Source organism: Dasypus novemcinctus, chromosome 3 (genome assembly GCF_030445035.2).
Source record: "Dasypus novemcinctus isolate mDasNov1 chromosome 3, mDasNov1.1.hap2, whole genome shotgun sequence".
Taxonomy (NCBI): Eukaryota; Metazoa; Chordata; class Mammalia; order Cingulata; family Dasypodidae; genus Dasypus; species Dasypus novemcinctus.
The window spans coordinates 110727059-110752377 of record NC_080675.1 but is presented as its reverse complement, the minus strand read 5'-3'; the positions used below and the strand labels follow the sequence as shown (position 1 = coordinate 110752377).

At 37.0% G+C, this 25319-nt stretch overlaps 1 protein-coding gene across 2 annotated transcripts in view; it reads left to right on the top strand.

The window, feature by feature from the left end:
* FSIP1 (fibrous sheath interacting protein 1) overlaps positions 1-25319 on the top strand; it is a 254123-nt gene that overhangs the window by 106035 nt on the left and 122769 nt on the right. For both annotated transcript variants that reach the window (XM_058293896.2, XM_071214103.1), the window contains one exon: positions 5422-5562. In XM_058293896.2, coding sequence (XP_058149879.1) covers positions 5422-5562 — 141 coding nt within the window. The remainder of the gene's footprint in view (positions 1-5421; positions 5563-25319) is intronic.

Here is a 25319-nt window from a genome sequence, read left to right as displayed (position 1 = left end):
CATTGTGAACATAATTAACAGCACTGAAAAATATATCTCAAAATGAATAAAATGGAAAATGTTAGATTGTATATATGGTAACAGTAAAAAAAAAAATCCATGGACCTACACTACACAAACAGTGAACCCTAAGTAAAGCCATGGACTTTAGTTAATAGTACAATTGTAAAAATGTGGTATCATCATTTGTAACAAATGTTTCACACCAATGCAACATGTGGGTGGTGGAATGGTGTATGGGAATCTTGTATTTTCTGCATGATTGTTCCGTAAAATGCACAATTTCTCTAATAAAGAAAAAAGTTAAAAAAAAAAAAGTACACAGTGGTACACCAGCAGAACTGTGGCTAAAATCTAACCTTTAGGTCGATAACTTTTAGGTATGTAAAGTCACGTTATCAGATCAGAACAAAAATACCTTCGTAGAGTAATCTCTTGGTGTTCTTAAAATTTTAAAAACTTTTTTTTTTGCTTATGAAATTGATAAATGCTTATTTTAGGAAATCCAGGAAACATTAAAAAAAATAAAGATTATTACCATCAAATTTAATCACTGTTAAATTTCTTTCCAGTTTATTTCTCTACAAATACATACACACATATATCCTATACTGGAGTTCTCTCAGCTTCGATTTTGAATTTAATTAAATGGACTATTTATAGATTGAAAGGAACGTCAAGGGTCATCCAATGACTAGCAACAATGAGCAGAGGGAAGAAAAAGTGTTATAGGAGCTCAGGGATTGCTGGAACCATGGTTGAAGAACTGGCAGTCCCAAGTTGAAATCGTAGGGTATGGGCAAAGTTTTAACAGATGCTTCCCCTTTCAGCAGGAGAATTTGACCTTTAGTTAATTTCCTCATTCCCTGTTTCCCTAACTATCTGATGAAAGTTGGAATGTCATATAGGTTAATTAGGCAACTTTGTTATGCTAAAAGTTGACCCCTGAATTGAAAAACTTATAGACTTGCTAGGGAAGTCATGCTTTTGTCATCCCTGAGTACAGTGATTCTGGTGGCCAGGCATGTCCCTGGAAGCTGTGTCTGTAGAAAATAGCTCTTGTGGGATATGAGGCTTGAGAGCCTGGGTGACTTCCTCCCACCTTGTACCTGTACTGCTACGACGTGGACTGCAGCAAAAACCCCTATTGAAGAGGAATACCTGACATTGCCCTGGCTGACTCCTTTGTAGTAGACTGACTCCAAATGTGGTCTGTAATAATCACATGATTATTACATGAGCATGAATATTCAGTTGAATCTAAGAAAACGTCCTAGATGGGCACTTGGGGACATAGCACTACCATAACTGTGATGCCACAGTAGGGAGGGGGAGGGAAAATATCTGGAGCTTTCTCTCCTCCTTCCCTCCAATGTCCTGCTAATACCCTTCTCCCACATTGGTTAAACCTAACCAGAAGACAGAGATATTTCATAATTATTTCGTAAATTCTTTTACTGATTAATATCTTTGGCTCAACTTTCTTATCTGAAAAACACTTCCTAGATTTAGTTCTTTCAATAATAGAACTAAATTATGCATCTGTGATCTCACTGTATAAAATAAAGACTCCTCTAGAAACTCAATTCACATAAGAAAATATTGTAAAATATATAAAATATGAGGGAGATGCATGTATAATTTAAGGAAAAAGTTTTCTTTTTTGGGTAAATTTTTACAAATCTTAGAGTAGAAATTTTAAACAGGAAACCTGTAATATCTGGAACTTTCAGAAGGAAATCACGTAGAACTTCTAAGGTATTTTATCTCTAGCATAAGTGTTATGCTAAAAATTGTACTACTAATACAATATTATTAGTTTATTTTCAGATATTCACACTATGACTTCATTTTTGTTAAAAAATGTAGAAGGTCAGATTTATATAACTGGGTGGTGATAGTCTCATCAGTATCTATTCCACACCTGGCAGCCATCCTGTGGCAGTCAGTGAGATTTGGGGGGATTGACCCCACCTAAACTGGAGGGATGGCACCTGATCAGGCTATGCCAATCAGAATAATTTCTTTCTCTCCTCTCTTCTCTTCATCCTCTCTCACCCCAGCAGTAACTGGCCTAGGTAATCCTGTGCATGACATTCCTTTGGACACAGGTATTTTTTTGGGTGGGTGTCCAGTCATTTGGACTCCAGGACTTTTGTTTGATTGCTCTGGAAAGCATTTCAGCCCCATTTATCTCAAAGAAGAAATTATTCATTCTGTGACCACAAGGGGAGCCCTTTTTAGGAAGAAGCTAATAGTGTGGGTAGCAGAACAGTTATGGAAAGAAAATGAGTCCTTTTAAAAGAATTACAGGATTAATTTTATAGCCTGCCCTATGCCTGGACTTACAGTTTTGTGAAACAATAGATTTCCTTATTGTTTCAGCCTATTTGAGGTGGGTTTTCATTTACTTGGCTAAGAGTATCCTATCACATTTGCTCACCCCGGTATTTCTATTTCGAAGAAAGTGAAGAAATGATTTGAATATATCTTAGAGAAAATCAAATAGCAAAGAGGATATAATGATGTTCTTAGAATAATGCTTGGTGATAATTTTAAAATGTGTGTAATAGTTCTCATTTGTACTTAAAATTTATTTGGGGGAAGCGGACTTGGCCCAGCGGTTAGGGCTTCTGTCTACCACACTGGAGGTCCGCGGTTCAAATCCCAGGCCTTCTTGACCCTTGTGGAGCTGGCCCATGTGCAGTGCTGATGCGTGCAAGGAGTGCCGTGCCACGCAGGGGTGTCCCCCACGTAGGGGAGCCCCACGCTCAAGGAGTGCGCCTCGTTAGGAGAGCCGCCCAGCTCGAAAGAAAATGCAGCCTGCCCAGGAGTGGCACCGCCCACGCGGAGAAATGACACAACAAAATGACGCAGGAAAAAAGAAGAGACACAGATTCCATGCTGCTGACAACAACAGAAGCGGACAAAGAAGACGCAGCAGGTGGACACAGAGAGCGGACAACCGGGGTGGGGGAGAAGGGGAGAGAAATTAAAAAAAATTTATTTGGAGTGTTTACTCTATGGATTGGGTTAGATAGCAGGTAAAAATGAGAAATTTGTTATTATTAAGGCGGGAAATGTACTTTGCAAAAGAAATCCCAAGGTCAAAATGTGGTCTACTAGTTTGCATGATTGCATTCATCTGGCTTTTAATTCTAGGAAAATAAATTTTTGACTGGTATTGGCTGGTATATTTTTCATTTGTTTTCTTTTGTTTTGTTCTGGTAGATTAAAGATTTCCTAAAAACAAATTTTAGTTGGTAGCTCAGCATCATGTCTGTGATTTGACTTTCCTCTCCTGCTTCTGAACATATCTTCTCTGATTTAACATCATATTACATAATCATTTTCTCTGTTTGAATGTTTAAATTCCTTTTTCTGTATACTGGATAGTCCCCACCTGAACTTATAGTATACTTTGTAATCAGCTATTGAAGTGTCTTTTATTGATTTTCTTGGGTGGGAAGTGGTCCCACTTTCCAGGTAGGCTATACTTCTTGCAAATAGTCTTTAAAAAAAATCCTTAAGAGTTAAAAATACAGTAGGTTTACCCTGAAATCTTGTATTATACGAGGTTATTAGATTAATTCCCATCTTTACATATGGGTAAAAAAGTGCTAAAGACCTTTATGTTTCAATAGTGTTGTTAGGATTAAGGAAAAAAATAGTATTTGGTTTTACAAAAATAAGTGTATTTCAGAGCAATTTAAGCAAAAAAACACCCAACCCTTTATATTTTAGAGAATACTATTATATAAATTGAGAGTTTCAATTATTTCATTTTTAAGAAGTTTTCTATATATTTTCTACAAGCTCAGTCTAAAGCAATACAGTTTATTTTTCTCTTAAGACATTTCTATATAAAATGGTTTGAGATCTTTACTAATTTTATTACAGCTAAATTGTTTTTGATCAGATAAAATTTTATAATTGAAAGTTACTGCAAAAATGTTTTTAAAATTTGTCCTTGAAATATGACATATCCATTTGTTTTAATGAAAATACAAATAGTTCTATAATTCTATGAGGATCAAGTATTTAATTATAAGAATGTTCATTGTAACTCAAAATATTTGCAACTGTACATATTTAACTATTTCTGCTAGAGAGGTTAATATGCCGAATGGAACTTCATAAAGCATAATCACTACATACTTCAAGTGCACAATAATTTTAGCCTCTAGTTTTATGCTTTCTTGCAGCTTTTATATTATTTATAAGTCTTGCTTCATAAATCCAAGCTGACATAAATAGGAATGTGATCCCACGTATATTTGTTTCTTCAAATGAAATAAGTGATGGTTTAAATTAAATAGGTTGTGGTTGAAATTGTAAATATTTGTGAAAGGTAAACATGATAGATTACAATCATGAAATTTCACTGTATTTTTGTGCTTTTAAGGATGAAAAAAAAAGCTTGTATTTGGTTCTTCCTGTCTTAGAACTTCTAATTATTTTGTGCCAATTTTAATTTCTTGAGATGATATAGGATGACTTTATTAATATCAGTAATTTGAGATATCACTCAATATTCTTTCATTAAATTTTTTCCTCCTTTGAATACTTCTTTTGATGTATCACTGAATTCTGGTTTTAGCAACCTCAAAATTAGCTACACAGGTACAGAGATGTAGGAGATCTATGGGAGAAAAAATGGAAAGTTACTTTTAGATATAGGACTCACTTATTGTCAAGAAATACCCATTTTTATCACCTAGAAATAATATTAACTTTGGAAGAATAAGGTTTGGTAAATATAAATATTGCTGATAATAATGAAATTTTATTTGATTATTTAATGCTTTTTATTTTCAAAGGACTTTGACTATATATTCAGCTCACATTGGTTAGGTGCTAAGATTTATTGAGGGCTTACTATGCACAGTGATAACTTTGAGGCTAGATCTTTTAATCATTTTACTGATGATGAAATTGAGGCTCCAAGAGTTTGATTTCCCTGAGGCCATCTAGTTGGAAACCAATTGGACCCAGGATTCAAAACTCCTGACTTTGCCAGTCCGGTTCCCTTTGCATTATTAAAGAGCTGCCTTACATAATTTGGATGGGCAGTTTTTTCCTTATTATTCATATATAATGAACATCAAGTCCAGAGAAACTGATTTGTCAAAGATCTCATGCCAATATGTTTCAGAGTAGGGCCTAGAACTTAGGTACCTGTTTCTCTGTCATTACGGTTTTCACTGTATCTTCCTTCTTTCCTAAAAATTGCAGAAGCTGAGTTTATTTTTGTACTTGTTTTATATATTCTTGAATCTTTTCCCTCTTAATAGGAAAATTTTAAAGAATTATAAATATTATTTTGAAGGGAGGAAATATTGAGAATCAAGTCTCATTTGCTTTAGAGCAGTGTGTGACAGTACATGACTAGCCTGTAAATGAATTTTTTTTTTCAATCAGGAACCTGATCTTAATGATGATCATAGAAATATGGAAATAACTCCAGGAGAAAAGGTACTTCGGACCACTAAAGAGCAACGGGATCAGCAAAATCGGCTGAGAAAGATAGATGAAAAGCTGAGAAAGATGAAGGAAAATGTGGTAAGTCTTTTTCATTTAAAGTATAATTGTAACCAATGGTTAGATTATATTAAAAAGGTTAATTTTCTTTCTCTATTTTACGATGTGTTAAATTAGTCAAGAAAGTCAATGTGGGAATTTGTTAGTAAGAATTTGATTAAAAGCTAAAAATATGATTCATAAGACTTAAACTAGTATTTTACTAATTTGTATAACAGAATAAACATGTGAAATTCTATTTGAAGTCAGAATGATGATCCATAAGCATAATAATATTCTGTGCCTGATAGTGACATAAATGTTCTTTTTTGTGTGTGGAAAACTTTGGTGGTTCTCCATAAAACTATCCTTATATATTGAACTTATAGCTTAAACACTCCAAATTTTCTTTCATAATTCATAATTTTACTCATTTTTTTAATACCTTCTAAATCCTTGAGCCTGTCTTATGATTTTCTTGTTTACTACTTAATGCCATATCATTGCTGATGAGTGAAAGCTCTTAAATCAACTAAATTGTGAGCTGGTATATTCTGAATCTATTAGAAATGTTCTGTAACATTATGATTTTCCATATCCATAGCTGGATCCTTGGCTTTTACCTAACATTAAACATGACAAGGCTGGAGTTGTGGTTCTACCTACATCCTCTCTCCCAGGACTAGTCTCCCTATATATTGCCAGCTATGTCTACTTTCGATTGCCTACTAAATCTCATCATTTTGGCCTTATTAAAATTTTTTTGTTTTTTAAGTTTTTATTTATTTATTTATTTTTTCCCCTTCCCCTCCTCCTGCCCTGCTGTTTTTGCTGTCTGTATTGTCTTCTTTTCTCATGTTCTGTCCTCTAGGATTCACTGGGATTTGATCCCGGAGATTCCTGATGTGGAGAGAGGTTCCCTGTCAATTATGCCACCTCAGTTCCTTGTTTCTGTACTTTACCTTGACTCTCCCCTTGTCTCTCTTTTGTTGTGTCATCATCTTGCTGTGTGACTCACTTGTGCGGGCGCTGGCTCACCATGCGGGCAGTTGTGTGGGTACTGGATCACTGCATGGGTACTTGTGCTCACTGGCTCATCATGCAGGCACTTGTGTGGGCACTGGCTCACTGTGCGGGAACGCTTTCTCTTCTTTTTTTTCACTAGGAGGCCCCAGGGATTTAACCCAGATCATCCCATATGATAGGGGGAAGCTCTATCACTTGAGCCTCATCTGTTTCCCTATTAAGTTTTTACAAGTATATTTAATTTGTTGCCGTATCTTGCCACAGTTCCCTATGACTCTTTTAGAGCCTTCCCTTTTTTTTTGTTTTTACTCTTTTCACCCTTCTTTCATCATTTGTGTTAAATAAAATGTTTGTTGTTTGACACATTTTGAAAAGTGTTGGCGCTTCTTACCCATATGTGCCAATCAAAGGTAGGCAAATCCTGTCATTTTCCATAATTTGGTGGTACTGATTTCTGACCATTTATTACATGCCTTGAACATGTCTCTACCATTATTTTGGCTTACCACCTTGATCCCTTAGGAAAATTTTATATATCATTCCAGCACCATATGAAGTTTGGCTACACTTAAAAGAATATAAATTTATGTATCAGCAGTTGGCCGTTAAGTGGAAGAATAATATATATAGAAAAGAGCATTTACTGAGTACTATTCATGTACTTTACAAATAGTAAGCTACCTAATCTTCACAACTGCCCTGTGAGGTAAACACTACTATCCTCATTTTTATGTGAGGTAACTGAGGGACAGAGAGATTAAATACCTGTGCAAAGGTATACACCTAGTAAGTGAAAGACATAGAATTCAAATGGTAAGCTTTTAATCACTATGCTATGCTGCTTTTCCCTTGTAGTTCTTAACTAGCTGGGCACTCCACTGTACCATTGTTGATGTCATCTATGGTGACATGAGGGTGCTCTCCACCAACATGGCAGTCCACAGACTGGGAAGTACCCAGAATCTCTTTAATGTTTCCAGAGAGTTCTCTGGCTAAAGAACAGTGCCACATCTGTCAGGCAAAGTTGACAATCCCATCAAAAGTGATTATTTCCACTGTGCTTAGTGTTTTTCTGCTTCTACCTATCTCTGGGTGGTTCATTAAAGTCTTTGATAATCAGAGTGGAGACAGAAGGTACCACCTCAATCTGGGCCTCTCTGTTCTGAATTTCTGAATGGTCAGTTTCACAGTAATCCTTAGACCTTTCAGCAGTTGCCTTGGCAATATCATCACCACCAGACTGAGGGGGCCGATCTTGGGCCCAAGGCAGATGTGTCACTGACTTCCCCACCAGTGCATCTCAGGTCCACAACTTTGATGTTGTTGAGGTTGAACTTCAGTGCCATGGCAGAGGTGACTGGTAACAGATGAACCCGGATATGGGTCGACTGCAGTAAGTTGCTCCCTGGCCGCCTCTGAGCCAAATGCCAATGTTGGTTTTTGCTAAATAAAATGTGATAAATTTGTTATAACTGGTAGTACTACCTAGGATCATGTACTGCATTTATTGTCATTATCTCTTTACCTTTTCCTTTTTTAATTATGAAAACACACACACACATATAACATAAATCTTTCTATCTCAACCCCTCCTAAGAATAAGCATTCAGTGGGATTAATCATATTCACAATGCTGCAGTACCCTCATCACTGTCTATTATTAGAACTTTCCCATCACCCCAAATAGAAATCTTATACTCATTTTTCATTAACTTCTCATTGCCCTTGCCCCCACCCCTGGTAACATGTACTCTACTATCTGTGTCTCCAAGTTTATATATTCTGGTAATTTTTTTTTTTTTTTTTGGTTACCATGGGGCTTATATTTAACATCCTAAATCTATAATAATCTTGTTTGCTTTAACTTCAATAGCATACATAAACTATGTTCCTATACCTTACAATTCTCCCACCTTTTTGTAGTTCTTGTCACAAATTACATATTTATAAATTATGATTTATCATTACATTTTATGCAATTGCCTTTTAGATCCTGTAGGAAGAAAAAAGTTGAGCTACAATTTAAAAATGTAATAGTACTGGTATTTACCCATAAGCTAACAAAAACAAAACAAAAAACAAAAAAGAAGAGAAAAAAGAAAACACCTTTCCCAGTGGTTGTACATATTGTAGATTAACCTGTGTGAGTTTTTTCTTTCAGGGTTTACCCATACAGGCAGTTTAAAAAATAGCTCCAGGCCAAAGCATGGAGGCCTCTTTGGTCCTTTCTGTGCATGTGTCTTGTTTTGGGCATGCACATTTGGCCCCAGCAATTCCTCCCTTTATGCAATTTTAGTTTGCTAAAAGCTGCTGGGAGCAATATACCAGAAATCGGTTGGCTTTTACAATGGGAGTTTATTAGATTTAAAGCTTACTGTTCTGAGGCTGTGAAAAGTGTCCAGATCAAAACATCGCCAGGAGACCCTTTCTCCCTGAGCTGCAGCCGGGCGAACAGGCATGGCAGTCTCCACTCCTCTCTCCACCCAACCTCATTGCTTTCAGCTTCTGGCTGCTTTGCCTGTGGCTTTTCTCTCTCCCAGGTTTGTTCATTTCATCTTCTGGAGGCTTCTTTCTGTGTCTGTGGCTATTTTCTGTGCCTATGGCTTTTTATTCCTGTTTATAAAGGACTCCAGTAAGAGCATTAAGACCCGTTCTGGGTCACGCAGTATAAGCAAAGGCCCTTAATTAAAATAATTATATCAAAAGTTTCTACCTACAATAGGTTTATATGCACAGGAATGGATTAGCTTTAAGAACAGAATTTTCTGGGGTCCATAAGAGCTTAAAAGGGCCACATGTAGATACCAAGTTTCCCTTTTCTCTAAGAACAGTTTCCTCATGGTCCCAGGCATTTCACTTAACACCCTATAGCCAGCAATCCTTTGCCTCAGCCAGCACAACCGGACTACTTTCCCACAGTGTTCTGTAGGAGAGTGTGTGCTGCCTTCTACACACAGGACAAGTTCTGGGACAGTGAGTCCTTTAGGCCACCACCAGACAGATTTGGCCAGATATACATATGCCCAGTGTGTTTATGAGGCTTACTCGAGTCCCTCTGGAACCAGGACCAGGGATCCACAATGGTAGCCTGGGCCAGCTCCACTGTGAGCTGTGAGCAGTGGGTGGGAGGGCCAGCCAAGGTGCCAGGAAACCCTACCAGGTTTTTTTTTTTTTTTTTTTAGGAGGTACCAGGGATTGGCACTCAACCATTGAGCTATACCTGCTCCACATCCTACCACTTTTTTTTTTTTAAAGATTTATTTATTTATTTATTTAATTTCCCTCCCCTCCCCCGGTTGTCTGTTCTCTGCGTCTCCCTGCTGTGTCTCGTTTCCTCATCCGCCTCTGCCGTCGTCAGCGGCACGGGAAGTGTGGGCAGCGCCATTCTTCTGCAGGCTGCTCCCTCCTTTGCCCTGGGCGGCTCTCCCCATGAGCGCACTCCCCGCGGGTGGCCAGCACTGCGCATGGGCCAGCTCCACACAGGTCAAGGAGGCCCGGGGCTCGAACCGCGGACCTCCCATGTGGCAGACAGATGCCCTAACCACTGGGCCAAAGTCCATTTCCCCATTCTACCACTTTTAAGTGGCCTTTTTCTTGATTAGATGCTCTTACTGTTATTGGAGTCCTATATCTTTTTTAAAGAGCTCTGAGAAAGAGATTTATGCCAGCTCTTACTGGTTATTCAGAGCTTCTGCTGGGGATGGAGCCCTGAAACTTCTCACTCTTTCATCTTGATTTAGGCCTTAAATTTTTTTTTTTTTTTTTTTTTTTTTTTTTTTTTTAGGCATTAAATGCAAGAAACTGGAGTGGTTGGAGAATTGGATTTTAAATAATAATAATAATAGTAATAAAAATAATAAAACCCTTTGAATAAAGGCTGAAGAGTTTTTCCTGTTGGAAGGAGTTTAGATATAGCTTGTGTGTGTGTGTGCATGCTTTTCTTCTCAGAAATATGAAAGTATTCTCTTGATCCATGATGTCATTTCATTATGATGCAAAGGTAAAAGAAGATAGGAGGCCAAATATCTACAAAAATACACAAGGAAGTAAAGAAATGTCAAAATGATCTTTTTAACAATGAGTGTAGACAAGAGGAAAAGAGTAACATCAGAGAAGATTTTATGCAGGGTAAAAATTAGAACAATACATAGTATATTTGCCTATTTATTTAGTCATATAAATAAATCAGCAGGGGGAAACCACCTTGAGGGAAGATCTGAGATAGGTTTTTCTATCACTCACACTGTGCTGAGATTAACTTTCTTCTAAGCCTCTAAACTAGCCATTTCTAGTGATTATTATGAGTGCAAAATTCAGTTATGGAATTGCTAATTATAATGACAGTAACGTATTATATCTGACTGAGGTTTTGTACTAGCCCATTCATCAGAATATAGTAGGCCAAAGTTGAAATGTAGCAAATGTAATCATTGGTACTGTTGTAGAATTTGAGAGAAGTTCAATTATTTGAGTATAGAGAGGCCAGGACCCAGGAATGATTTTGAGAAGGAAAAATGGTTTATTGACGGCCGGTCGGACTCGGGAGCTTTCTGTTTGAATCCCGAGCCCTGAACAAGATTTTCAAACGTCTTTTATACGGAGAGGAAAGGCCAAATGGTCCCTTTGTTTCAGTTCTCAATAGGCTTCAATTAGCATATATATCTTCCACATCTTAGGTAAGCTTTTAGCATGGACTCCAGATATTCTAGATAAGCTTTTAGCATATTTGGTTTTTGCATTTCCCCTAAATACTTAAAGTTTATAGCCCTTGCATTGTTAAACTGTTTCCTGGGACTGGAGTCCTTGCCATTGTCACTAAGGGCAGGACTGCAGCCTCTTACCGTTCCACGCCCACAGCTTTCAGTTTAGGTTATCTCTGAAGAGACAAAGAGCCTTCCACCCATAGCCCACATCATTCCCCCCTTTTGCCAAAGTTTAACTTGCTAAGCTTTGGCATAATTATTGTTGGAGCTATGAGGTGGATGGCTGTTTGTTGTTTTGATTGATTATTTATCAGTCTTTAGTACAGCATCCAGGACTGTTTTTAGAAGTTTAGAACTTTTCATTCTGGACAGCCGAATCTTGGGCAGGGGCCTCCTGCAGTTATTCTGCTGCCACTGGCACTCACGTGGATTTCCAGTCAGGTTCCAGATCCATCTATTACTTTTATTTTACTCTTAAAGAGTTTACACCTTTAATTTAAAAGGGGTGCTGAAGGGAGACGATCTCTTTTCTGTAACTGCTTCCTGCTGGCCATGGGCTGTAGTCATTGCCTAATAAGGTGTAAAACTCTTATTAATTTATTTTAACTGGAGGAAGATGGATCTGGCATTCTGTATGAAGTTGGATGAAGTTTTCATATGGTTAATAAGATGTTCACTCTGAAAGAAACAAACTTAATTAAAAATTTGGAATACCCATTAAAGAGGACATTGGATTACAGAGGTAGACAAGGTTAGGTGCCTATAAAGATGGCACTCCTTAAAAGCTGGTGGGAACAGCATATATATTCTTTTTTTTTTTTTTTAAGTTATTTATCTTTAGAGAAAAATTGCAACAGACACTTAGCTTTGTCTGAAGACACATTCCAAGCTGTTCAATGATTGGCACTCATTCGCTCTGTCAGATGCTCCTGGTCAACTGGCACTCCTTGGGCAACTGGCTTCACTCAGGATTAGAACACTAAGTTGGAAATTCTCTTGGTTTTCACCTGTGGAGTGATTAGAACTACAGAATAAAGGTTTTTTTTACACCTTGGTTTTAATTGTACAATTTCTGGCAATTTTGACTTGTTCAATAGGTGACTCAACATCAGCAAGCAAGCCTCACCTTTGCTACACAGCAGAGTACAGTAGAATATAGAAGTTGACTGAGACTGGCTGAGACTGCCACCTTATTCTATAGACATGTTATTAACTGTTTAGAAAATGATTTTACCAGGAATTTAACATGTCTAATATACTTCTGCACTTGATCCATAATAGAAAAGATAACATTACAATTATTAGGCATTAATTTAGTACAGGATAAAAGTACAGCACTTAATATTAACTAATGTATTACTTAATGCATAAGGATTCAGAGTTGCAATTATTAGTTTTGAGTTTCAGGTTTGTAATACTTTACATGTTATCTCTCCATGAGAGCAGGCCATAATGCCAATTGTGTTTAAGTTTCACTTACCGTATCCTGGTATCATGGCTCCACTTAGCATATTCTTCAACGCAGTGAGCAAGTTGCAGCATCCTTCATCTTAGAGAGATTTTCCAGTATTCTACTAGCCTGGTGCATAGTGCTCTTTGGCACTATGGAACAGTGCCAGTCTGGAGGCGATATATCCATTGTACACTTGGCTGTACCGAGTCATTATTGGCTGCTGCAGGAGCTTGAAACTGCAATATAGTTTCCATCGACTTCAGGAGCAGAACCAGAGACTGATATAGCACATATTTTAATTGAGGGGTCAGTGACCAGCCTAGCCAATAACTCACATGGAGAGGCCACCTGTAATGTATTCAAGGCCTGGTGTGAATGCACAAGAGTTTGACAATGTTAAAGTTTATTCCTTGTTTTTATATATATTTTAAACAACTTAACGCAACACATATATCAAATGACTGTTTACTTACACAATTTTACTATGAAGATAACAGTAGGTACTTTAGTAATAGAGGAAAAATATTTTTCATTGTTAAAATGAAAACAGAATATTTCCAATAGAATCAAGACAACTTTTTATTACCATTTACTTAAATGTATACTTTGCAGTGGCCTTCAGACAGGTTTATTATCATGAAGTTATTTCTGCTACTAATACCAATCTAAGTTTTTTAGTTAACAATGACTTCTAGAACTAGAACTAATTAAACATTTTCAGTTTGGAAGATGTTTTACAAACTCTTTATAATTGACTATAACCACATTGACTAGCCACCTCATGTTTAAATAAACTTACTAAATTACAATCACCAATGAAAGAAATTTACTCTTTATTTAAGAGAGCATATCTACAATCTTTTTCCTTTAGCCTAATTTCACCAATGTGAACTTACAATTTTCATTACTGTAAAGATTTTGTACATACAATGTTAATTTAGTTTATAAATTATCTATGGGAGATTACACTCAAGTTAAATAAAATTGAAACCATAAGTTTATGCAAGGAATGTTCTCTTTTTCCCTTACAGGAAGCTAAAAACTTCTTTTCTTTGTTTAAGTTATGAAAAATAAAAATTTAAAAGCATACGGACTACCAGGTTTTAAAACACATTACACAATTATTTAATTTTTTTTTTTTAATCATAACCTAGGAAAGAGCTCTCCATAATTTTTATGGACTTTCCTTTACTTACTGAAATTTGTTAATAGAGCCACTAATTACCTTTATTTTGTTGGAAAGAAATCTTCTGAAAGAAAATAAGGCTCACCAGATTGTGGAGAAGAATTTATTCTCAATCTTGCAAGAAGGTGCCCCGAACAAAGAAAAATGACACAATTTATACCCCTAAGCCTAGCATGCAAGCTCTTCCTCTGTTTTTCCATAGATAGGATACTTCAGGAGTTACAGCTTATCTGAGATCTAACCTTCCCACGCAAAAGTTTGTGATTTAACTGCTTCTTCTATCTCACATTCCAACCATTTTAGTTTTTACCTGTTCCCCTTTGTTAAATAAGGAATAGAATTTAGTGCTGAAATGGCACCGACCTAGCTCCTTCTTGGGCAACCTTTCACTGCCCATAGGACTGGCCTGAGCTGGTCTCCTCCACCGCTGTCCAACCTGGGAGTGGGAGACTGAGGCAGCAGGCCACCAGGTTACACCAATCAACATTTTTTTTTTCCTTTTATGTGAAAACCAACCTAATCTTTGGTTTGTTTTTTTTTTTACATTTTATGGTTGACAAAAGGTTTAAACTGGGAAATTACCGGGCAAACTGATTCTTAATTCCCTAGCCTAGTAGATAGGTTTAATCTGCCACACCTAATCTTGCCTTTAAAGCTCTTGCAAAGAGGAGGCCTTTTCCCAATTGTTTTTATAATTAGATTTCTATATGACTTTTTCATCCTGCTTAGTTTAATTTGGGCTTTAAGAATATTTACAAATATAACTGCATATTTAATTTTTAACAATTTGAATAGAGCTCTTTTAAGAATTTTTATTTGTTAATTTGATATTATCCTGATGTATGAAGACATACACTGAGCATTTTTTTAAAAATGGGCAGACACAAAGAGTTAGACACAAACACAACTCATTGATATTACTTATAATTTGCATTATTTTATATACTGTTTAGCTTAATTAATTAGGGGTCCAGAAATACATATTACTTATATAACTGCATATTTAACCTCAACAATTTGAGCAAATAGGCAGATATAAATAGTTTGAGACAAAAACATAACTTTAATTACTTTAAACTTCTAATCTTTACAAAACAAGTGTGACTGCATACATTTCAAAGACTCCTGAAACTTTCCTTAATTTGCACTATGACCACGCAGTTTACCACAAGAATTTTCCTTCTTACTTAATGGATTGTAATAACCAAAATGTTCTGAATGCTTTAGCACCATTTTGTTTTAGAACTTTATATTTTACTTTGAATTTAGCAGAATTTTGGATAAACAACAAGATTAATCTTATATATTTACTGAGGCTATTTGAAGACTCAGGGAGACAGACGTTTCTCTCATGAATTGCCACTCTTAGGGACACTGACCGTCCAGGCAGGAGACTTCTCCCCCTTCACCCCTCTTTTGATTTTGGAGATAATAAAATTCCAGTGGTCATTTAACCTTATTCCATCAGGCAGCAATTTATTTAGTTTACACTTGAATTCATGAGAGAAAGGGTTACTAATACCAGGACAGGAGACAGTGATGTCCCAGCTCTTCTCTGGCCTATAGGGGCAGAAGCTATTATGAAATAACCATAGACAGAGGTGAGGGGTGAGGTTAGCCTTGAAGTAACCATAAACTAAGGAAAGGTAAAGTTTAGAGTTTACACTTAAATAATAATTTCAGGCTAAATTCACCCAGCTATAATTTCAGTTATTTCCTTTCCACTGTTTTATAATATAAATGCATTTATAAATGATTTTAACAACAAATTCATCTTCTGTTTCCTTAACAATAAAAACACATTCCATATATCCCACATACTAAGTTACCAGGCAAACTTCTTACAACATATAATTGCCATTAATACTAAAAAGCTTGTTAAAATAATGAACTTTTCTTCACTTTAAATACTTAGCATGTAATACCAGAAACAGTTTCTTCGGAAGCAAGTTGGCAGGGGAGGCTGGCTGCCAAATAAATTTGTTATAAAATTACCTTTTATTATTATTATTATCAATTCAGTTTTTGTTTAATAATGACTTTCTGCAATTAGCCATTTAAATAACTTAATTTAAACAATGCTTTGTAAAACCTTTATAATTATTTATACCTTTAAGACAAATTTTACCTTCACAGAACACATTCTCTTACTTAAAGTTACTACAATACCTTCTAAGAACCTGGGCAGAATGCAAACGTATTTTGGCTTTGACACCCTAAGGAGGGAACCTTACTGCATTTATTCTGATTCTGCTTTTCACCCCCTTCACTTCCCCCCCTTCCAGGCAGTTGGGTGCACAACAAACAGGAATGCGGCTTATGAATAGAACGGTGGACTCACTGGAAAGGGCAAGCCGCTCCCCCCTTTTCAGCTTTCAGGCCAAAATGGGCAGACAGAACCTACTTAAATTTGGCAACTCTCCCGGGGACCCAGCCACCCTGACTGGGACATCCCCAACAAACTTGGATGCGTGGCGTGGACACAGATGGCCTCCAAGCCCCGGCAAAGGGCCAGACCAGAGACAAGACAGCAGAGCATGCACAAACATCTAGACTCCGCAAATATCCAGACTCCTCAGCTTTTGCCCCAGAATCTTTTCACCCCCTTGCCAATGGCAAGGGAGGGCTCCAGCTCAGCTGTAATTCTACTTTACATAAGGACACAACTCCAACACTAGCATTGAGCTGACACAGACAGAAGCACAAAGGTCACTAATCTGACCCACAAGTTTATATATTTATTTTCACCATGGCTGCCCCCACAGCCATCACAAACCTCAGAACACTTAACATTTGGTATAAAGTGAATTCATTCACAATTTAGCACCATATCAAAAGATTTCAGCTAGACTTTTTCCACTGTTTAAACTTTACACCCAGACCAAGCTCCACCAGAAAAGCCGATCCATTTTCCTGTAACCAAGTTTTGTTTGTTTGTTTTTTCAATCCAGACCAATTTCCAGGACGTAAGGACTTGAACCTATAAATAGCCCTTCCTATTAAAATCAAGCCTCCACTCCTTTAGTGGATATAAGACCAGTACCAGATTCTAACATGCAGTTAGACAAACCCAAAACACCAGGGCTTTTCCCCGGTTTTCCTCCTTTTCCCAAGCCTAGAGAGAACGGCTTCCCCCCAGCCTTCTGGGGCTACTAGGGTTCTCTCGGGAGGTGATCAGCCTCCCCTTCCTAGCAATTAAAGCTAGGGCTTTCCAGACTCTGCTCACCCAGGGAGTCTTACCTTCTTCCATGTTCGGAGTTCTTTTTCGTTCCCAGAATCTTTCTCTTCAGACCTTCCATTGCCCTCGATTTTTGTCGGGAAGATTCTGGCGGAGCCCACATCTTTTCTGGATTAAATTTAATCCAGGGGCGCCCAGATTTGGGGTTCACCTGAGTCCTCTCGGCTTCCTCGGGGATTTGGAAGGGGCAGCAAAATGCTACCGTCTCTGGCCTTCGTTTGTTGTCCCTTCGTGGTTGCCAAAAATGTTGTAGAATTTGAGAGAAGTTCAATTATTTGCGTATAGAGAGGCCAGGACTCAGGAATGATTTTGAGAAGGAAAAATGGTTTATTGACGGCCGGCCGGACTTGGGAGCTTTCTGTTTGAATCCCGAGCCCTGAACAAGATTTTCAAATGTCTTTTATACAGAGAGGAAAGGCCAAATGGTCCCTTTGTTTCAGTTCTCAATAGGCTTCAGTTAGCATATATATCTTCCACATCTTAGGTAAGCTTTTAGCATGGACTCCAGATATTCTAGATAAGCTTTTAGCATATTTGGTTTTTGCATTTCCCCTAAATACTTAAAAGTTTATAGCCCTTGCATTGTTAAATTGTTTCCTGGGACTGGAGCCATTGCCATTGTCCCTAAGGGCAGGACTGCAGCCTCTTACCGTTCCACACCCACAGCCTTCAGCTTAGGTTATCTCTGAAGAGACAAAGAGCCTTCCACCCATAGCCCACATCAGTACTATGATTTAAATAGTGCTATTTAGCATTTGTTTGTTTGAGGCTTATGGTATGTTCCTCTCAGTGTACCAAGCATTTCACTTTGACTCTGAGATTACAGGTCTCTAACATAGCATAAATTTGTTATTATATATGTCACATATAAGTGTATATATTATATAAACATAATATTTTATATATAAAATAAAAAATTTATGTTATATAAAATATTATAGTATTTAGCATCATGTAATATCTTTAAGTGCTGTTTTCATATAAAAGAGAATTTCTCTGGCATCCTGTCGTGTTGGGATTACTATTCTTTTTCTGTTTTGATGCAGGCAGCTCATGAATTGTGAGTGTGTGGTAGTGCTGCGCTTTGAGCTAGTTTTTACATGTGGGGGAAGATTCATGCTGAGATATCCAACTAGATTGCCTAGTTGGTTCCTGTGGGGTTGAATATTGGCTTTGGCCACAGAGTTCCGCTCTCCAGCCTAGTTACTTGTATGGAAATAATTTGAGATGATATAGTCAGGGGACAAAGGCAACAGTCATTTTCATAGAATAGGCAACACAGGACAACCCCACTGACAACTTTCCTATTATATGCCCTATTATGGCCTATTGTACCCCTATCACCCAATTTTCCCATCCAGCTCAGAGAATCACTGTTTATCATATTTGGGTGTTCTATAGGTTTCTCTGCCCATCCAGGCTTCCAACCCACATTGCTTTATATTGCCACCCTGGACTACAGTCCTATAATGTAACTATATGCCTACCTCTTAACCACTATGCCCCAATATATAAGGGCATAGTGGTTAAGAGCCAGGCATTGGAATCAGACTGCTTAGGGTTTGAATCTGAACTCTGCCACTTACTAGCTGTGTGACTTTGGGCAAGTAACCTGACCTTCCTGTGCTTCAGTTTCCTCTTTTGTAAAATGAGGATAATTATAATGCTTACTTCATACGGTTGTTAGGAAATTAAAATAATGTAAATAAAGTGCTTAGAACACTGTGAGTGCTATGTAATGTTTATTATTATTGTTATTGCTATTATTAACATTATTAAAATGGTATTTACTTAAGCTTGTCTCTGTGATAAGGAGGGGGAGGGCAGGGAAATATATAGAGGATGAAATTGAAGATGGAGTGGTAAGCCTTGGAGAAGAATAAAGATGCCCTTTTCTGATGCAGGATGAAAGAAAGGATGGGCCAAGAAATGCAGGAATGAGATGGAAAGAAGGTGAGAAAGGTGACAATTGAATATTCTCTACTTTATAAATTAGAGATCAAATAATATCAGAGTGGGACGGTAGAATGGGAATGTGGACTTGAGGAAGGATAGAGGAAGACAGGGATAGACTCTGTGAGGATGAGTAAAAAGCACTGGCCAAGTATGAAGAACGCCCAGCTGAGGTTGGAAACCCTGGCTGTTCAATGGAGCCAGTCAGCATGGTTTGGAGTCTTCTCTAATAGCCCTCAGCAGTACACTAAAAATGGAGAAAGCTGTGGGGAGTTGATGCAGGGGTGAGGACAGGTAGGGTGATTACAGTGGAAGATCAAGGGGATGAGGGAACTGATGGTACCCGTGAGATAATTGAAAATAAAAAGAGAGAAACAAATGTAATATGTGTACCCCAAATATTAGCTGTGTCCTCTTTGTCCCTCTTCATACCAGTTTCATAGCTCATTGAACATACATATAATAGAATACTATATGACTGAGAAAAGGAGGTAGATGTATTTATCGTGAAAAGGTGTTCACGATACAGTATTAAGAATAAAAAACATGTTGCAGAAGTTTATAATTATGGTATTCCATTTTTATAAAATAAAGTCATAGAAACATCCTAGAACAGTACATACCAAATACTGAACAATGATTAATTTTAGTAGAGATGGTCATGAATGGGAAGATGAAAAAAGGAAATCCACATTTTATAACAAACTATCTAAAGGGAAAATACATTGGGATAATGGGTGATTTTTATATTATTTTTTGTTCTTTTCTCTGTATCTCACTTTCTTTTTTTTTTTTTTTAAAGATTTATTTTTATTTATTTAATTCCCCTCCCCTCCCCCGGTTGTCTGTTTTCTGTGTCTTTTTGCTGCGTCTTGCTTCTTTGTCCGCTTCTGTTGTCGTTAGCGATACGGGAAGTGTGGGCGGCGCCATTCCTGGGCAGGCTGCTCCCTCCTTCGGCGTTGGGCGGCTCTCCTTACGGGTGCACTCCTTGCGCGTGGGGCTCCCCTACGCGGGGGACACCCCTGTGTGGCACAGCACTCCCTGCGCGCATCAGCACTGCGCATGGGCCAGCTCTACACGGGTCAAGGAGGCCCGGGGTTTGAACCGCGGACCTCCCATGTGGTAGACGGACGCCCTAACCACTGGGCCAAAGTCTGTTTCCCTGTATCTCACTTTCTGTAATATACATATTGCATTTATAAACATAAAAATTTCATGTTTAAGAATATTAAAAGCACCAATGCATACAGAAGATCATGACTTATTGTTCCTTAATAATTGGTCTTTATGTACTCAGAAAAACTAGAGAGTAAATAATGTACAACCTTGCCAGTAATTAAAATTCATATTCACATAACCTTTAGGCACTATCTGCACCTATCAAACCAGCAAAAATAATGAAAAATGTGATTTAATTATATGTTAAAGGGAGTAGTGTTTTGGTGAGAACATCATTAGTTGAACCTTATTGGTAGTTTTTAAATTGGTTATCTTCTCCTCTGGAAAGCAATCAGTCAGTAAATATAATGATAGTATACCATTATTTATATTTTTTGACCTGCACGATTCCACCATTGGGAATATTTTCAAAGATATAACCTCAAAGAAACCCAAATCAAATAAAACAGGAAACAACTTAAATGCTCTCAAATAGGGGAACAACAAAGCAACTTATATAATATTAACCCATTTAATACTGTGATAGATGATAAAAAAAAATGCATGGACTTTTAAATGGAAATGGATGGTATACAACATAAAAAGTCTGATAGATTGTAAGTATCAGTTATAGCCATGCAATGTATATGTATGTATACTGACAACCATCTGAAGGGAAATAGAATACAAATACTAGTAATTTAGCTATTTCAGATTTTCCCCCTTTTCTATTAAGTGGCCTTTATTCTTAAAAAAAAATAGGAGTCATAATGAAAGAACTTTCATTATTTCCTTATTTTACTTAGAGATGGTTTAATCCTTTAACTAAATTATGGATTTTTGAGTAATTTAAATAAATAGAAACAGTAGTTCATGTTTAGTCCCTTTTTTCTTCTGAGGTACTGAATGTTCCACTGTGATAATATAACTAAGGAAATTTCTTTTAAAAATAAAGAACATCTTTAATTTCTAAAGCTAGGTAAAAATTCCTTTAAGGAAGTTATTTAATAATTCTACCTTTTACAGATCTAAAGATTCCATTTTAGTTTTTGCATTAAAGAAAAATCCACCAATCTGATTTTATGTCCTCGTTTCCTGTAATGATAAAATAGTCTCAACGATGTTTTGTTAGTATTTTAGGAAAAGCTTTCCGTGGCTCCAGTCATTCTGAATGCATTGACCACAAATTTTAGGTCTTTATTGTGTTTCTTTTTGGTTCTCAGTCTGAACTTCATTCATTTTTTTCATCATTTGTAGTCTCTGCTATTTCTTTCCACATTCTTTCCTTTTTCGGTTTCCTGGAAACCACTGAGCATGACCTTATTTGGTGAACTGCATTGTCATTATTGCATCAAAATGTTTTGCACCCTGAGCTCTGTTGCCAAGCATTGAGGACAAGAATGTGGTTCACAAAGGATATAAATCCTTGTGTTGTGATTCTTATTTCAATACGCCCTTGCCATTTAACCTGATACAAGAATACATATCACAATCAGAAGACTGGAGGATTTCTTCTGTTCAGAGAATGGATGGAGATTCTACCTTCAGTTGTTAAATATGCTAAATAGAACCACAGTTATAGAATGTGAGCACTGGAAGGGGCTTTAGATGTCACGTAGGCCAGTTTCTTGGATTAGAAACCAAAATCTTGAATAGTAAAATGGTTTTCCAGAGGCTCAGAGTTAATTAGTGGTAGGCTTGGGCAAATCCCTGATTCTTCCAACACTTCAGCCTGTGAACTTTCCATTAAATCCAACCTCTTTGAGTTACACCTGCATAGTTCAGTTGATTTTCAGCTAAGATTTATGCCACCCATAAATGTGGGCTTCATTCTAAAATCTGGAGCTGTTACCAACCAAATATACATTTCCCTCTGAATTCAACAGAACTCCAAACAAACCTGGTGTCTGGTTATGTTGTCGAATTTGAGAGAGGTTCAATTATTTGCGTATAGAGAGGCCAGGACTCAGGAATGATTTTGAGAAGGAAAAATGGTTTATTGACGGTCGGCCAGACTCGGGAGCTTTCTGTTTGAATCCCGAGCCCTGAACAAGATTTTCAAATGTCTTTTATACAGAGAGGAAAGGCCAAATGGTCCCTTTGTTTCAGTTCTCAATAGGCTTCAATTAGCATATATATCTTCCACATCTTAGGTAAGCTTTTAGCATGGACTCCAGACATTCTAGATAAGCTTTTAGCATATTTGGTTTGCATTTCCCCTAAATACTTAAAGTTTATAGCCCTTGCATTGTTAAACTGTTTCCTGGGACTGGAGTCCTTGCCATTGTCACTAAGGGCAGGACTGCAGCCTCTTACTGTTCCACACCCACAAGTCAAACAGCTTAGGTTATCTCTGAAGAGACAAAGAGCCTCCCACCCATAACCCACATCATTCCTCCCCTTTGCCAAAGTTTAACTTGCTAAGCTTTGGCATAATTATTGTTGGAGCTATGAGGTGGATGGCTGTTTGTTGTTTTGATTGATTATTTATCAGTCTTTAGTACAGCATCCAGGACTGTTTTTAGAAGTTTAGAACTTTTCATTCTGGATAGCTGAATCTTGGGGCAGGCGCCTCCTGCAGTTATCCTGCTGCCACTGGCACTCATGTGGATTTCCAGTCAGGTTCCAGATCCATCTATTACTTTTATTTTACTCTTAAAGAGTTTACACCTTTAATTTAAAAGGGGTGCTGAAGGGAGACGATCTCTTTTCTGTAACTGCTTCCTGCTGGCCATGGGCTGTAGTCATTGCCTAATAAGGTGTAAAACTCTTATTAATTTATTTTAACTGGAGGAAGATGGATCTGGCATTCTGTACGAAGTTGGATGAAGTTTTCATATGGTTAATAAGATGTTCACTCTGAAAGAAACAAACTTAATTAAAAATTTGGAATACCCATTTTAAAAGAGGACATTGGATTACAGAGGTAGACAAGGTTAGGTGCCTATAAAGATGGCACTCCTTCTTAAAAGCTGGTGGGAACAGCATATATATTCTTTTTTAAGTTATTCATCTTTAGAGAGAAATTGCAATAGACACTTAGCTTTGTCTGAAGACACATTCCAAGCTGTTCAATGATTGGCACTCATTCGCTCTGTCAGATGCTCCTGGTCAACTGGCACTCCTTGGGCAACTGGCTTCACTCAGGATTAGAACACTAAGTTGGAAATTCTCTTAGTTTTCACCTGTGGAGTGATCAGAACTACAGAATAAAGGTTTTTTTACACCTTGGTTTTAACTGTACAATTTCTAGCAATTTTGACTTGTTCAATAGGTGACTCAACATCAGCAAGCAAGCCTCACCTTTGCTACACAGCAGAGTACAGTAGAATATAGAAGTTGACTGAGACTGGCTGAGACTGCCACCTTATTCTATAGACATGTTATTAACTGTTTAGAAAATGATTTTACCAGGAATTTAACATGTCTAATATACTTTTGCACTTGATCCAAAATAGAAAAGATAACATTACAATTATTAGGCATATATTTAGTACAGGATAAAAGTACAGCACTTAATAGTAACTAATGTATTACTTAATGCATAAGGATTCAGAGTTGCAATTATTAGTTTCGAGTTTCAGGTTTGTAATACCTTACATGTTATCTCTCCCTGAGACCAGGCCATAATGCCAATTGTGTTTAAGTTTCACTTACAGTATCCTGGTATCATGGCTCCACTTAGCATGTTCTTCAACGCGGTGAGCAAGTCGCAGCATCCTTGATCTTAGATTTTCCAGTATTCCACTAGCCTGGTGCATAGTGCTCTCTGGCACTATGGAACAGAGCCAGTCTGGAGGCAGATATCCATTGTACACTTGGCTGTACCGAGTCATTATTGGCTGCTGCAGGAGCTTGAAACTGCAATATAGTTTCCATCGACTTCAGGAGCAGAACCAGAGGCTGACATAGCAAATATTTTTAACTGAGGGGTCAGTGACCAGCCTAGCCAATAACTCACATGGAGAGGCAAAATGCAATGTACACAAGGCCTGGTTTGAATGCACAAAAGAGTTTGATAATGTTAAAGTTTATTCCTTGTTTTTATATATATATTTTTAAGCAATTTAATGCAACATATCATATATTAAATGACTGTTTACTTACACAATTTTACCATGAAGATAACAGTAGGTACTTTACTTTATAACAGAGGAAAAAAAATTATTTTTCATTGTTAAAATGAAAACAGAATATTTCCAATAGAATCAAGATAACTTTTTATTACCGTTTACTTAAATGTGTACTTTGCAGTGGCCTTCAGATAGGTTTTATTATCATGAAGTTATTTCTGCTACCAATACCAATCTAAGTTTTTTTAGTTGACAATGACTTCTAGAACTAGAACTATTTAAACATTTTCAGTTTGGAAGATGTTTTACAAACTCTTTATAATTGACTATAACCACATTGACTAGCCACCTCATGTTTAAATAAACTTATTAAATTACAATTACCAACCAAACAAATTTACTCTATTTATTTAAGAGAGCATATCTACAATGTTTTTCCTTTAGCCTAATTTCACCAATGTGAACTTACAATTTTCATTACTCTAAAGATTTTGTACATATATTAATTTAGCTTATAAATTAACTATGGGAGATTACACTCAAGTTAAATAAAATTGAAACCATAATAGTTTATGCAAGGAATGTTCTTTTTTTCCTTACAGGAAGCTAAAAACTTCTTTTCTTTATTTAAGTTATGAAAATTAATAATTTAAAAGCATACTGACTACCAGGTTTTAAAACACATTACACAATTACTTAATTTTTAAAATCATAACCCAGGAAAGATCTCTCCATGGTTTTTATGGACTTTCCTTTACTTACTGAAATTTGTTAATAGAGCCACTAATTACCTTTATTTTGTTGGAAAGAAATCTTCTGGAAGAAAATAAGGCTCACCAGATTGTGGAGAAGAATTTATTCTCAATCTTGCAAGAAGGGGCGCAGAGCCAGATATGGCTGGTGCCCCAAACAAAGAAAAACGACACAATTTATACCCCTAAGCCTAGCACGCAAGCTCTTCCTCTGTTTTTCCATAGATTGGATACTTCAGAAGTTACAGCTTATCTGA